Genomic DNA, 12,267 nt, shown 5'->3' with positions numbered 1-12,267 from the left:
AGATCCAGAAGTAGCCCCAAACTGTGTACCTGCTCCTTCAGGAGGAGTGTTAACCCCATGCAGAACAGGCTGAACCCCAGCCATCCAGTTTAGTGAAGCACCCAGTAACAGCACCACAGTCTTATCTAAATCAAGGTTGTTGGCTCCCATCTAATCCATTTATCAGTGCTAGACACTTGTCTAGCATATCCATCACAACTCCTACAGCTGCAAAGAGGGAAACAGAGGTGCAGATCATCAGCATAGTGCTAGCACTGCACTCCAAAATGCAAAGGGACCTTACTCAGAGGTTTCATGTAGATGCTAAATGGCACAGGGGATACAATTGACTCCTGTAGAACCCCACTTTGGAGGCTCCATGGGGACAAACAACAATCCACAAGCATTCCATTCTGTCAATGCAGCACATTCCCATCCACACTGGATCCAAAACACCACAAAATTAGGCAATCACTTCACAAACTGGCTGTAATCTGAATGTTGAAATCCCTGACAATTGCTTATTTAATTACGTAGTTAAAATTGCAAAATGCACATAAAACTAATACTTCTGAAGACAATGTGTTTTCTGGATCAGGTTACTCAGAGGCTGACCTCAGTGGGACTTACTGTCAAGGAAATGTGCAGAATTGCAGCATGCTTGCAAGTTTTAGATGTGATATCTTGCCTGGGGGTAAATACGGCTAGCTAATCATCACATTTATCCTTGCTGAGCTGACACCTCCAAGTGGCTTGTCCACACGGAGCATTATTTAGCTGTTAATCCACTTTCCCCATGCTCATAGGGCCAGCAGCATTGCCTCTGCCCATGGAGCTAACTCCCACAGGAGCCAAGGCACCCAAAGGTCTCTTTAGCTCCCTCTCACCCAGCGAGACCAGCCAGGAGGAAGTGATCTAGCAGCTGCTTGCTCTGTGGGCAAGTCCAGACACAGACAAAGAGGAGTAAGTTGTGTAAGGAAAGAACACTGCCAAAGCCTCTCTTCCTTTGGCAGCTTAGAGAGGATGGAGGTAAAGGAGCTGCATGTCAGGAGGCAAAGAGCAGGACCAGTGCTTTGCTGGGACCAAATGGGGAGCGCCCTGGCAAGGCTGGACAGATCTCCCAGAAGGGCCACCTGTTTTCTACCAGAGAGAGCCCACTCTGGATCTACAAAGGGGATCTGGTAGAAAGGGAAACAGAGAAGCTGTAGCAGTTCCTGGGGGGGGGGGAGGCAGGATCTAGCTGCCTGTGCAGCACACACATTTAAGAGATTTTGGTGCCTGCTATTTGCGGAACCTCTCTCCCAAGCCACATAATGGGCTTAGTTCAGCAAAGCACACAAGCAAGCGAGATGCATTCAAGCAATCATGCTGTTCACGTCAGTGCTTTCTAATGTCCATTTAAGCAGATTTCCCCCATTATTTTTGCCAAATGGAGGTGGGGGGGGTATTAAGCATTCACCTCTTGTCTTAGCTGTAGCCTCTGCAAATCAACACAGATAGTGGTTAACGTCTGCTCCAACAGGCCCTGTTTGCCAAGTCCCTCTTCACAGTCAGGGCTCATCCAGACTTTATTTGGTGCTGTGTTTCTAAGCACAGGTCTGAGCTTCAAAGCTCTGTGTCCAAGCAGTTTTGTTTTTTGTTTTGGGTCCTGGTGCTTACCCCACGGAAACCTGCTCTTCACCGCTGAATCAGAGCAAAAGGCAATCAGAGTTTCTATGGATTGACATTTAATCAGATTCAGTGGTAAAACGTGGGTTTTCCCCAGGGAAAGCGCCAGGACAAAAAACAAAACCAAACGCTGCTTGGCTATGGAGCTTTAGAGTGCGGACATATGCCTGGAAAGTGCAACACAAAAGAAAGCCTGGATGAGCCCTAAATCACTGTCCTGAGTTTGTATTCCAGGGAGCGTGGCTTTTAAAAAATAGGTTACTGTGCCTATACATTCACTGGATTTGCTGCTCGCTTTAGCTCCCCCCACCAAAGGCTCTGGAGATCACATCTCTGCCAAGCGACTGATGACTATCCAAATGCTTCCAAATGTATTTGAGTTGCAGCTATTCTGCAGTAACTACAAGCAGATGCATTTGTCTAATAAAACAGTCTGTAATGTTGGGATGTTAAGCTATTTTTGTTACGCAGTTTTAGCCCAACGTAACACCAGTACTGAATAGTGAATGTGAACAGCCATTCAGTCCATGGTGTGAGAATAGTGTCTGTATTTTTATCTTTTGAGGCTATGGGGTTAATCTATTAGTTTCAAATGAAACTGCATTGAAATATTGACAATGCTGATTAAAATGCAGCTGTTTATATTTGACTCGGCTACAAACGCAGATCATTTTTTTATTTTCACCTTATCCTTCAAAAAAATGTGACGGTGCTGTGAGCTACCTATCTATGTGCAGGGAGGTTTTGGCAGCGGAGGATTCAAAAAACAAATAAACAATAATGGTTGTTTCCCCCATACAGTGGTACCTCGGGTTAAGTACTTAATTCGTTCCGGAGGTCTGTTCTTAACCTGAAGCACCACTTTAGCTAATGGGGCCTTCTGCTGCTGCCGCTGCGCAATTTCTGTTCTCATCTTGAAGCAAAGTTTTTAACCCGAGGTACTATTTCTGGGTTAGCAGAGACTGTAACCTGAAGTGTATATAACCTGAAGCGTATGTAACCCGAGGTACCACTGTATTTTGAAAATACAAAAATATGAAGTGGCTGCTACATTTTATATTTACAAAATATGGGGGGGGGGGGGAGCTATGGTTGTTTTCTTGTCCCAGTAGCTGTTGGTACAACCTGAAATCTGTTTTGCACCCAACAGAGACTAATCTAAACATTCCCTGCACTCTAAAGTAGCATTTTAGTTTATCCTAAGAAAATTAATGTACCATGGATGATATCCAGCTAAGACAGGGTAGATCCATTAAAATCAATAGACCTAGTTAATCCACTGATTTCACTGAGTCTAATCTGTGAATGAATAATGTTGGCTATCACCCTTTCCTTACAAGCGTTGTGCAGGATCCCATCATCTTCTAAGCTAGTGTTTGTCACACAGTGGCCCTTGGGCCACTTTCGGGGGGCCTCATTGCCACAGTTTGCCCTGGCCCCTAGCCATGCCACAGCCTTTGGGCTGGACCAACACCTCCATTCCTGCCGAGTAAAGGTGACCAGGAAACAAAGAAATTGGAGAGGGGGAGCAGGGAGGAGAGGAGGAAGGTTTCCTTCCTCTGAAGGGAAAAGGCCAGGGGAGGTGTTGAATGAAATTAGAAAGCAAGATAACTGGGAATAGAAAGGAGGAAAAAGAAAGAAACTGGCAAGGGAAGAGGGGAGAGTTAAGTTGCAAGTTGTCTGTGAAAGGAGAATGGGAGATGAAATTAGAGGAGATGAGTGGGAAGGAAAATATATAAAAGCAAAGCCTTCTCCACCTAGATCCTCTGGATCAGCAAATTCTACCTAAAATGGGGAGGTTGAGTCATAATACCTCCAGTGTCAGTCCTTAGCCTGATTAGAGCTGAGTTTTGAAGCATCTTGCCACAAGGAAGGGGCTTTGGTAAAGAATCTAGCAGTTTCCAAAGATGGATAAGACATCAGTAGAAAATATCAATCTTTGCCTTCATCTGCCACCACATTGTGACTGGCTCTGCCTGTACTGCCATTTTGTGACTGGTGGGCCTCAGTAATTTTCAGCCATCTCATGGGGGTCCTGAGCACAAAAAGTTTGAGAAGCCTTGTTCTAAACACTTTCTATGGTCACTTGGAAAAACTGTGCTTAACTACAGAGACTGGGGTGACATCCATCATTAGCCATATTCAGAGGTCATTCATAGATTGCATGTTTAATGAAGCACAATGGAATGGTCAATCCATGTTTCTCTTTTTAGTAAGTCTCGTCCTCATCCATTAGCATGGTTGTTGAGAGAGAGAGAGAGAGAGAGAGAGAGAGAGAGAGAGCTCTGTGAGAAACTATTATTTGCAAAGGTTCTGAAGAGCTTAGGAATCTCTTCAATTAGTTTTAAAAATGAGTTCTTTTGAAGCATCAAAGAGAAACCCTCTGGGCCCATATCCTAAGGCAGGCAAAGAGGGAAGTACAGCACAGATTAGAATTAAAGCACCATAGAAAATTAGAAATCCCAGAGGGCCTAATTTTTACATCCTGAGTAGATATTTTAGAGATAGATTATTTATTTATTTGGTTGGTTAAAGAAAAAAAAGAAAACTTTAAGAGGATCTAAGCAGATGAGCTAAGATTGCATGGGGGCAGATGGGAGAGAACCTGGCTTCTGTGCACATAGGAGACTTGCATTCTGTGATAAAAGGAAACTGCCTGGTGGAATGTTGTTGCCTGGATTTTGAGACACCACCTGTCTGCAGGCCCCAGCAGGTCTCCCTGAACTGAACTGTCTGCTGTTAAATAAAGGTCCGAGCATTTGTGGTGGTCAAAGCTCAGGCAACAGACATAAGTGTCCATAGCGCCAGTGATAAGCCCTTGAGCTCTCTGGGCAGGTTCTGTTTCGGAAACAAGCAAAGACACAAGCTCATTTATTTTTGCCTGTTCTAAGATTTGCTTTCCTAACCTCCTGTTGGCCATAAGAGGTGAGACACAAAAATTCAGGTCAATGTGAGCATGAAATAAATCAGAGTCTGGGGGCGGGGAGGAGGAAGACTTCTTAACCCTTTCATCTGCTCTAAATCGCTTCCCTAGTCATCTGTTCCACATCTTCTCAGGCTGTTTCTCCCCACAGGGAGCCACAGGAGGAAGAGAGGCACCTTGAGTAAAGGATTAGGCAGCCCCTTTCCCCTTGGGACCCTGCCTGTGGTCCTCTCAAGATTTTAGCCTCTCACAGGTGCTTTCCCTTCAAATCAAACTGTTGTATGAAAAAAGATCTGCAACTGTAGGACTATAGAAAGCAGTCAGCATAAAAACCAGAATGAGAAGCTAAGGCTCTGCAAACAAGAAAACAAAAGAAAGTTCAGTTTTCAAGGTGCCCCATAAAAGTTTATTGTGGTGATTGATTCTCAGCACATTTCTGAAAAAGTTTGCATATTTTTAGGGGCATTTATTTTTGTTGGAACACTGGTGTGCATAATATGCATATAAGATACAATAATTGCTAATGTTTTTAAGCAGAACTGTGGGGGAAGCTGGTTTCCCATTGAGATTAAGGAGGGAAACAAGATTGTTTTTTTTGGGGGGGGGGGTACTTGTGCATATTGAAAATCAAGACTCCATCCATACCCAAGGTCCACCAACTGAAGCCAGGCGCAACAGGGGTTTACGGAAAGGAGCTACATATAATTAAGAAATAGAGCCTCTCTTAGCATAGTCATCTCAGGATTATTATTATTATTTTCGTACCAGAACTGAGCTCACAGTTCTGTCTCAGAAAAATCTACTCTGGGTCCTGCACTCTGCCTAAACATTCTTCCCCTTCGCAGCCAAATTGAGAACGAAAACAACAGCTGCTTGTTAAACAATTGGGAGTCAGGAACCCTCCCCAGACAATCTACTGCAAATAACCCAGAGGTCTGCCAGTAGATCTTGACCTACCTTCTGCCCACCTCAGAGCTAGAGCAAGGCTAGGCAGAGGGCGAGTGGTGAGTGACTGGCAGAGTTCCTGCAGACCCTCTGTTGCCTGGTAGTTGCTGGACTTACATGGGTCATGATACAGGAAAGCATTTCTCACGTTCTTTAGCAAGAGAGCATAGAGGGGTTCAATCATGCGATTGACACAGACTGATCACTCAGTATTTTTTAACAGTTAAAGTATATGTGCTCTCTTTCTTTATAAATTTAATCTTCTGTGTGGGGCAACTGACGTTTGACTTAATAAATAAATTAACCAAAGACCATACAAAACTAGAGTCTGCCATTCCATGGACTTGGATGTTATTCTGGCACCCGGCTGCTATTTTTTATTTGAGGAGCCTGCTGTGCATAATAATCAAAGCCCATCTCATGCCAGAGGGCAGAAAAGCTTTACCAGGGCAGCTCAATTGGACGGTCTTTTCTCATTCGAGTTCCTCAGTCAAATTACAGCACAGAAGTGGGTTGGTAGGTCACTAAGAAGAGATAAGGCAGCGGAGAAGACAGATTGTCCTTTCCCGTTTTAAAAACACAACATGTTTAGGGGTATGTGTACCCCTGCATCCCCCCAGAAAAAGCACTATTTTAAACCCTTTATTAAAAACCCATGCATAACTGCTAACTCCTGGACAGAATGTCTCTCCTCTAGCCAAAATCAAAATAGTTAAGTCCATTGGCACAATTTTATACCTCTTCCTGTTCCTCCTTGCTCTATTGTTGCTACACATTCAGTATTTTCATAGATTCTTCGTATTTTGGGAAGTCAAATGAAAAGGAAGCTCCAGAAATAAGCATGGCACAAAGAAGTCCATAGAAGGGTATACAGGCAAATGTATTCATCATCAACAAAAGCTGAGTTTCAGGCCACAGATGGCTCATCTTCAGTGAATCTAAAATAAGTAGAAGCATTTGTATTTTATAAAATACAAATATGTCATTGTTTACTGTAAAACGAGTGTTTATCTCTCATTAAAGCCAACTGTTAAAAAATGGAAAACTTAAGTCTGTAGTGCAAAAATTACAGGGACACACCCCTAACCCACACGCCTGCACACATGCACCACTGCTGCAGTAACACAGCCGATTACAATGCAAGGCATACAAATGAGAGGTCACACAAGACACACAACACAGCACCCATGTGGCTCCCTGGCCACGAGGCTCCCTGCAAAAAGCACACGGCCTTTTTGGGATGAGGGTTCAACACCCACCTTTTTGCCAAGCATCCCAGGCATGCAACAAGGGCATAGTAAGATTGCTCCTAAGAGCTCTGAGTGTGCTAGCAAGCCTCTATTTGTTCTTGCCTAGAGTTTTCCCTTCCTTTCCACTCAGATCCTCTGGGCTTCAGGGAAAAGCAGGGATTTATTTTTGCCGGACTACAGGATGCCACTTCTTCAAACCAGAGCTCTCTGCCTTATCACTCCCAAGCCTTGTGCACATGCCAAAGAGCTTGCTGTTCATAAGAATTCTGGGGGTGGGGAGGTGGGCTGAGTGCATCTTCCCTAGATGATGTGTAGTCAAGACCCTAAAATTATACATTGACATCTAGCAACGACTATGCTAAGAATTCGCCCTTCTGACTTTTCTCCCCCTTCCAATCTCCTTCTCTCAATCCCCCTCCCTGTGGTGGTGTAGAAGCCGCTGCCGCCGCCGCTGCAAATCCTGATGGAAATTCTACTCTAGGAGGAGGAGCAACAGCAGCAGGCACAATGGGCCTCAGCACCAGGTATGGCCCCCAGTTCACCCTGCAGCACGTCCCTGACTACAGACAGAACGTGTACATCCCTGGCAGCACAGCCACTCTCTCCAATTCTGCCGCCAAGCGGGATGGGAAACCTGCAGCCTCCGGAGGTGGAAACAAGAAGAAGTCAGGGAAGAAGGAGAAGAAGTAAGATTCGCAGGATGACATCGCTGCCACCTTAGATCTAAAGGGCAGACTCTTCCAGCATTCCCCCAATTCATAGCCTAGGATGGAGGATGAATGTGAATTTGTGGTTAACCATTTTTTAAAAATAAAAAAGTGTGGAACATGGCGAATGTACATTGCTGTCATCAGAGCTAGGAGAAAGTCTCCTACTGTTAGTCCTCCTGATGTAAAAGTATCTGGAAACAAAACAAAACAAAAAAAAGCCCTGTGGATAGTGATGAATTATAGCTTATACTCTCATGTGGATGATCTAATATGCAAGGGTGTCAGATCTTTGGAATATTTTTCTCTCCCATTGCTTTGCTCCAGAGGGATCTGCACAACATACAAGGCTTAGGGTGGGCCCTGTCCATTGTAAATAATTCTTCTAAACAGGGGTTTTGATTTATACATTTTTCCATTTAAAGAACATTCTCACGTCCCCCAAATTTTGATGAATGCTTTCTGTCCCCACAAAAATATCTCAGTTGGAATCCTTGTTATGAAATTGATGAGGGGATGCTTTAGTTTCTGCTTCTTTATTTTAAAACAGTGTCCATCCTGCATTATTAGAAGGGAATGAGTTTCAACAGCATTTTTAAAAGTTAACCAATGATGGTTGAAAAAATAAAACTGAAATGGTTATACCTAAGAGGCAAGGCGCACAAACACATTGCTCTGGCAAGCCTCCCAGAGGCAGAGAATGCCTCACATAGTAGGAAGATGGAGAATTTTGCCTGTGTTGATTGATTTACAGTGGCCTCTGAAGAGACAACACATCTCATCCACACTTTGATCCATAAATATTTATGTGTACAGTAATTGTTTTCTGGAATAAGTTTAAGGAAGTCAAAGTCAATCGCTTGTGAGTATAGTGAGCTGCCGCTCCTCCTTTAAGCACTGAAATAGCTCTGTTAGTTCCACAGGCAGACGCCTTCTGTCAGTGAATGGGCTCTGGTGGCCTTGTAGGTAGAGAATTAAAACAAAAATGGAATGCTTCATATTTTCTGCACATTGAGCTGCATGCAAAACATTCACTTCACATCTACGGTAGGCCAGCTGCCGCCTCCCAACCTAGAATAGAGAAGTCATTGCATGCCCATATACAGCATGATGTAAATATGCTGTGAAGTGCCCACATCCTGGTGGAACCTGAGCATTGTCTGTCTGTGAGTAGAGTTCAGTAACAAGATGCATTGCCCTGGATCAGAGCAGTAGGAAAGTTTCCACACGCCTAGGCAGCACAGCCAAGGAAGGCCCTTGGTTTGCTGGCCTTCTTCACGTGCGAACAACAGTTGGTCTGAGGACGCAAGGGGCCAGGCACAGATCAGGGATGCCGGAGCTGGAGCTGGGCAGGGATTTCTGATACCAAGCCCCCAAGGCCAAGTTCTGAACGTTAGAGAAGTGAGTAACCATTGGTGCACTGAAGGTCCTTGGGACCTCGGCTATCACCCCCACTTGGATACAAATCCACTGGATTTAAAGTGAATAATCATAAATCCCTTTGCTGTGTTTCGAAATGACTTGTTTTAGGGTTTTTAGCCACATTGTTTCATAGCCTAGTATGGAGAGGAAGTGAACGTTTCCTGCTCCCTGTGCATTTTATTGGCTTGTGTTCCCATCTCTTTCCTCGCTCAAGCGCAGCACAGACTAGCAGGGAGCTTCGGCCTGCTGCTGGCAAACTCAGGTTGCCTTTCTATAGAGGCACTGACCGGCCGAGGGCAGAGAAGCAGCGTATTTCCAACATGGAGGGCTAATCACTAGGCCAGAAACATATTACTCTTTCTTAAATCTTTGATAAGGAGCTTGTCTGAGATGGTCTGGCCTTCTATGATCACCTCAGGTTAAACATCTGACGACTTTTCAAAACATTGCGGACCAATCTCATTGGCTGTGTAGTCTTGCACTGCTAGAGCGTATCTGCTGCCTCCTGTGTGTCTAGAAAGCGGGATTTGTCTGTGGGAAGAAACTTCAGTCGACGTATGATTTTTGTACTGATCCCAGTCACCCACCCACCCCTTGTGTTTGGTGACTGCACTAGAAACAGTTTACATAGTTAGTTAAAACAGAGCACAATCCTTTGGGAAGTTCTCCTGCACAAGCTCGGCTGGAATCACCAGAAGCCACACAAGGGCATGGCAATTCTGTCCTGCAGCTTCTCTCCATCTTAACGGGGCTGATGCAGGTGAGCTTCCCCACAGGATTGGGCCTGGGGCTTATTATGTACTGAAGTAGTTATTATGTGACTCTTCTCAAAGTACTGTAGATTAATCTTAGTCATTCTCTTTTTCCTTTTAATCAATAAGCTGAAAGTAGTGTAGTAGTGCTGAAAACCTAGTGATGTGTAGGTTTCTTTCTTCTTTTTTAATCTTAGTAATTGAGTTGTGGACATCAGTATTTTTTTTATTCCTTTGTATCTTCTTTACGTGTGCTCTTTGTGCTTTTAAATGTATGTGAATTGAAACACACTTACTGTCCTTTCAATGTGTCTAATATTGAACTATACTTATATATTATATATATGCTTATATCCTTCTTATATCCATATAGACTGACGTCAATGTGTTACACGCAAGTTTTATACTCTAATATTTATATTGCTCTTTTTTTCTTTGGGGAAAATAATAAAATCTTTTCTGCTGATGTGTTTGTTGTGATTGCTTCTGAAGGACAAAAAGGAGGGGAGAGCAAGATTATGGGAGCGCTAGACTGGAAACCCCACCCCAAAGTATTGAAGGCAATGTGGCAGAGGCAACAATGCCAGGCTTCTCTCCAGCAGTGCCTCTGGTAGACAGGTTTTGCTGGCTTTCGCAGTGTTCTGAATCTTTCAAACATGGAAACCTATTTTCTTTACCAAGAAACTGCTGCTGCTGCTGCTGCTAACAGATGAGAAGTTGCCCCTGGGAGGGAGAGAGCAATGGGCACCTGGTTTAACCTATACATTAGCCATTGGGAGTGGAACCCATTCTGACTGGACCATCTGCCCTTTTCACTGGCTCTTTTGCATTTGTGCTCTGAATAATAGATAAATAATAGGGCACACCTGCAGCACTGTCTCCCCCAGCTATCAGTGATCTTGATCTGTTTCCACAGAAAACAAGAAAGCCAGGCTTAAGCCTGTGGTAAACAATTCATGGACAATGTAAAGCAGGTGTAAATAATGCAGAGAGATGTGTCATATGCCCACTAGGGATGTCTGGCATGATGCCCCCCCCAGTGGTAAGGGAAAGGGGAAAAGAGAATGGCACAAGAACCCAGCCCCTTGGGAAATAGGGAACTTCCCTAGTCCCTGTGAAGGGATTTGTTGCAGGCTCTACAACCCGGCTTTCTTTATTTCCTGTCTTGGGTGCTTTTCCAATTAGTGCCACCATATTGATTCTCTTTAGAACCTCCTTGTGGTATTCATGGGGCTACAGAGAACACGAACACCTTGCCCAAGGAGAGAATAGGGATAGACAATGTGACTAAACCAATCTCTCTCCAACAAACAGGGATGGAAGGGATGCATGTCTGTGTGCAAGAAAGATGACAGAAAAGGAAATGAAGCCCCCTTTAGAAATACCACACTGAGCCTTAGGCCTAGCCCTCAATTAGGCAGGAGGTGCTTGGTGTGTACCAATTAAGAGGGCGGGTGAAGATTCACATGATTGACTGCTTCTCTTTATTGCAAGGAAGGGGGAACTTTCCATTAAAAAAATATATAATGGCTGGGAGCAGATTCTAGTGTAACTTCATCATAAAACCAGCCAGTTTTATTTGTTATGGACATTGTAGAAGCATTCCTGAACGCCCTTAGCTACATTCTGAGGTGATACAGTGCAGGCATAAATTTACCTCAGCAGAAATGTTTGCTTGTTTTGAACACTTACCGTATTTTTTGCTCTATAAGACTCACTTTTTCCCTCCTAAAAAGGGGAAATGTGCGTGCGTCTTATGGAGCGAATGCAGGCTGCACAGCTATCCCAGAAGCCAGAACAGCAAGAGGGATTGCTGCTTTCACTGTGTAGTGATCCCTCTTGCTGTTCTGGCTTCTGAGATTCAGATTTTTTTTTCTTCTTTTCCTCCTCCAAAAACTAGGTGAGTCTTGTGGTCTGGTGCGTCTTATAGAGCGAAAAATACGGTATATCCTGCCTTTCCGCCACTGAATTGAAGGAGGCATACATCCCCGTAACAACTCTGTGAGGTACATTTAAGTGGGAAGAGTGACTGGCCCAAGGTCCACCCAGTGGGGACATGAACCCGGGTCTCTCCAGTCCTGCAACATTATAGCAGGACTTCTCCAGTCCTGCAACATTATAGCAGGACTTTCTTGGACAGCTTTCATTTTTGGTCAGAGTGCTGGGTTGCTTGGAACTAGCCTGCCAAACTTGGTGGACTGCGTAGGTAAAGCCTGGGCTTCTTTCTAAGAAATCAGACTGTCAACTTACGTTTCTTTGACTTACCCTGTTCCTGTGCCTTACACATAGACATTAAGCAGCCAAGATCTTTCCTGACATGGAAATAAGGTCCTGAGTAAAATGTCACCTACTAAACTTCCCTATGCCAGATTCTGTAAAGAAAACTGCAGGAGCAGGGTGCATTGTTCACAAGGGAGGATAGCCCAAAATACTGAGGCAAGGAAGCCTGAGAGGGTAAGAAGGGGGTGCAGAACAGCCAGAGCTTAAATATAGATAGTATGGCCTAATGGGTCTAAAATTATTTCACTGGAAACTTATAGTCATGACTACTTGCATCCTATGCACATTTACAATGTTATGCACATTTAACTTGGAGTAAGTTCAACTGAATTCAATAGGAC

The 12,267-nt window shown here is 44.2% G+C and overlaps 1 protein-coding gene across 1 annotated transcript in view; it reads left to right on the top strand.

Annotated features, from left to right (window-relative positions):
- The window catches only part of LOC309349256 (uncharacterized protein), a 224,951-nt gene extending 214,839 nt beyond the window's left edge, over positions 1–10,112 (top strand). Inside the window, exon 8 of the mRNA XM_081875001.1 lies at positions 7,199–10,112. Coding sequence (XP_081731127.1) covers positions 7,199–7,455 — 257 coding nt within the window. The 3' untranslated portion in view covers positions 7,456–10,112. The remainder of the gene's footprint in view (positions 1–7,198) is intronic.
- The last annotated feature ends 2,155 nt before the right edge of the window (positions 10,113–12,267 follow it).

The sequence above is a fragment of the Podarcis erhardii genome (genome assembly GCF_964252035.2).
Source record: "Podarcis erhardii genome assembly, chromosome: 8".
In the NCBI taxonomy this organism is placed as follows: domain Eukaryota; kingdom Metazoa; phylum Chordata; class Lepidosauria; order Squamata; family Lacertidae; genus Podarcis; species Podarcis erhardii.
Note: the sequence above shows the minus strand (reverse complement) of the source record. Positions and strands in the feature narration are given on the sequence as shown.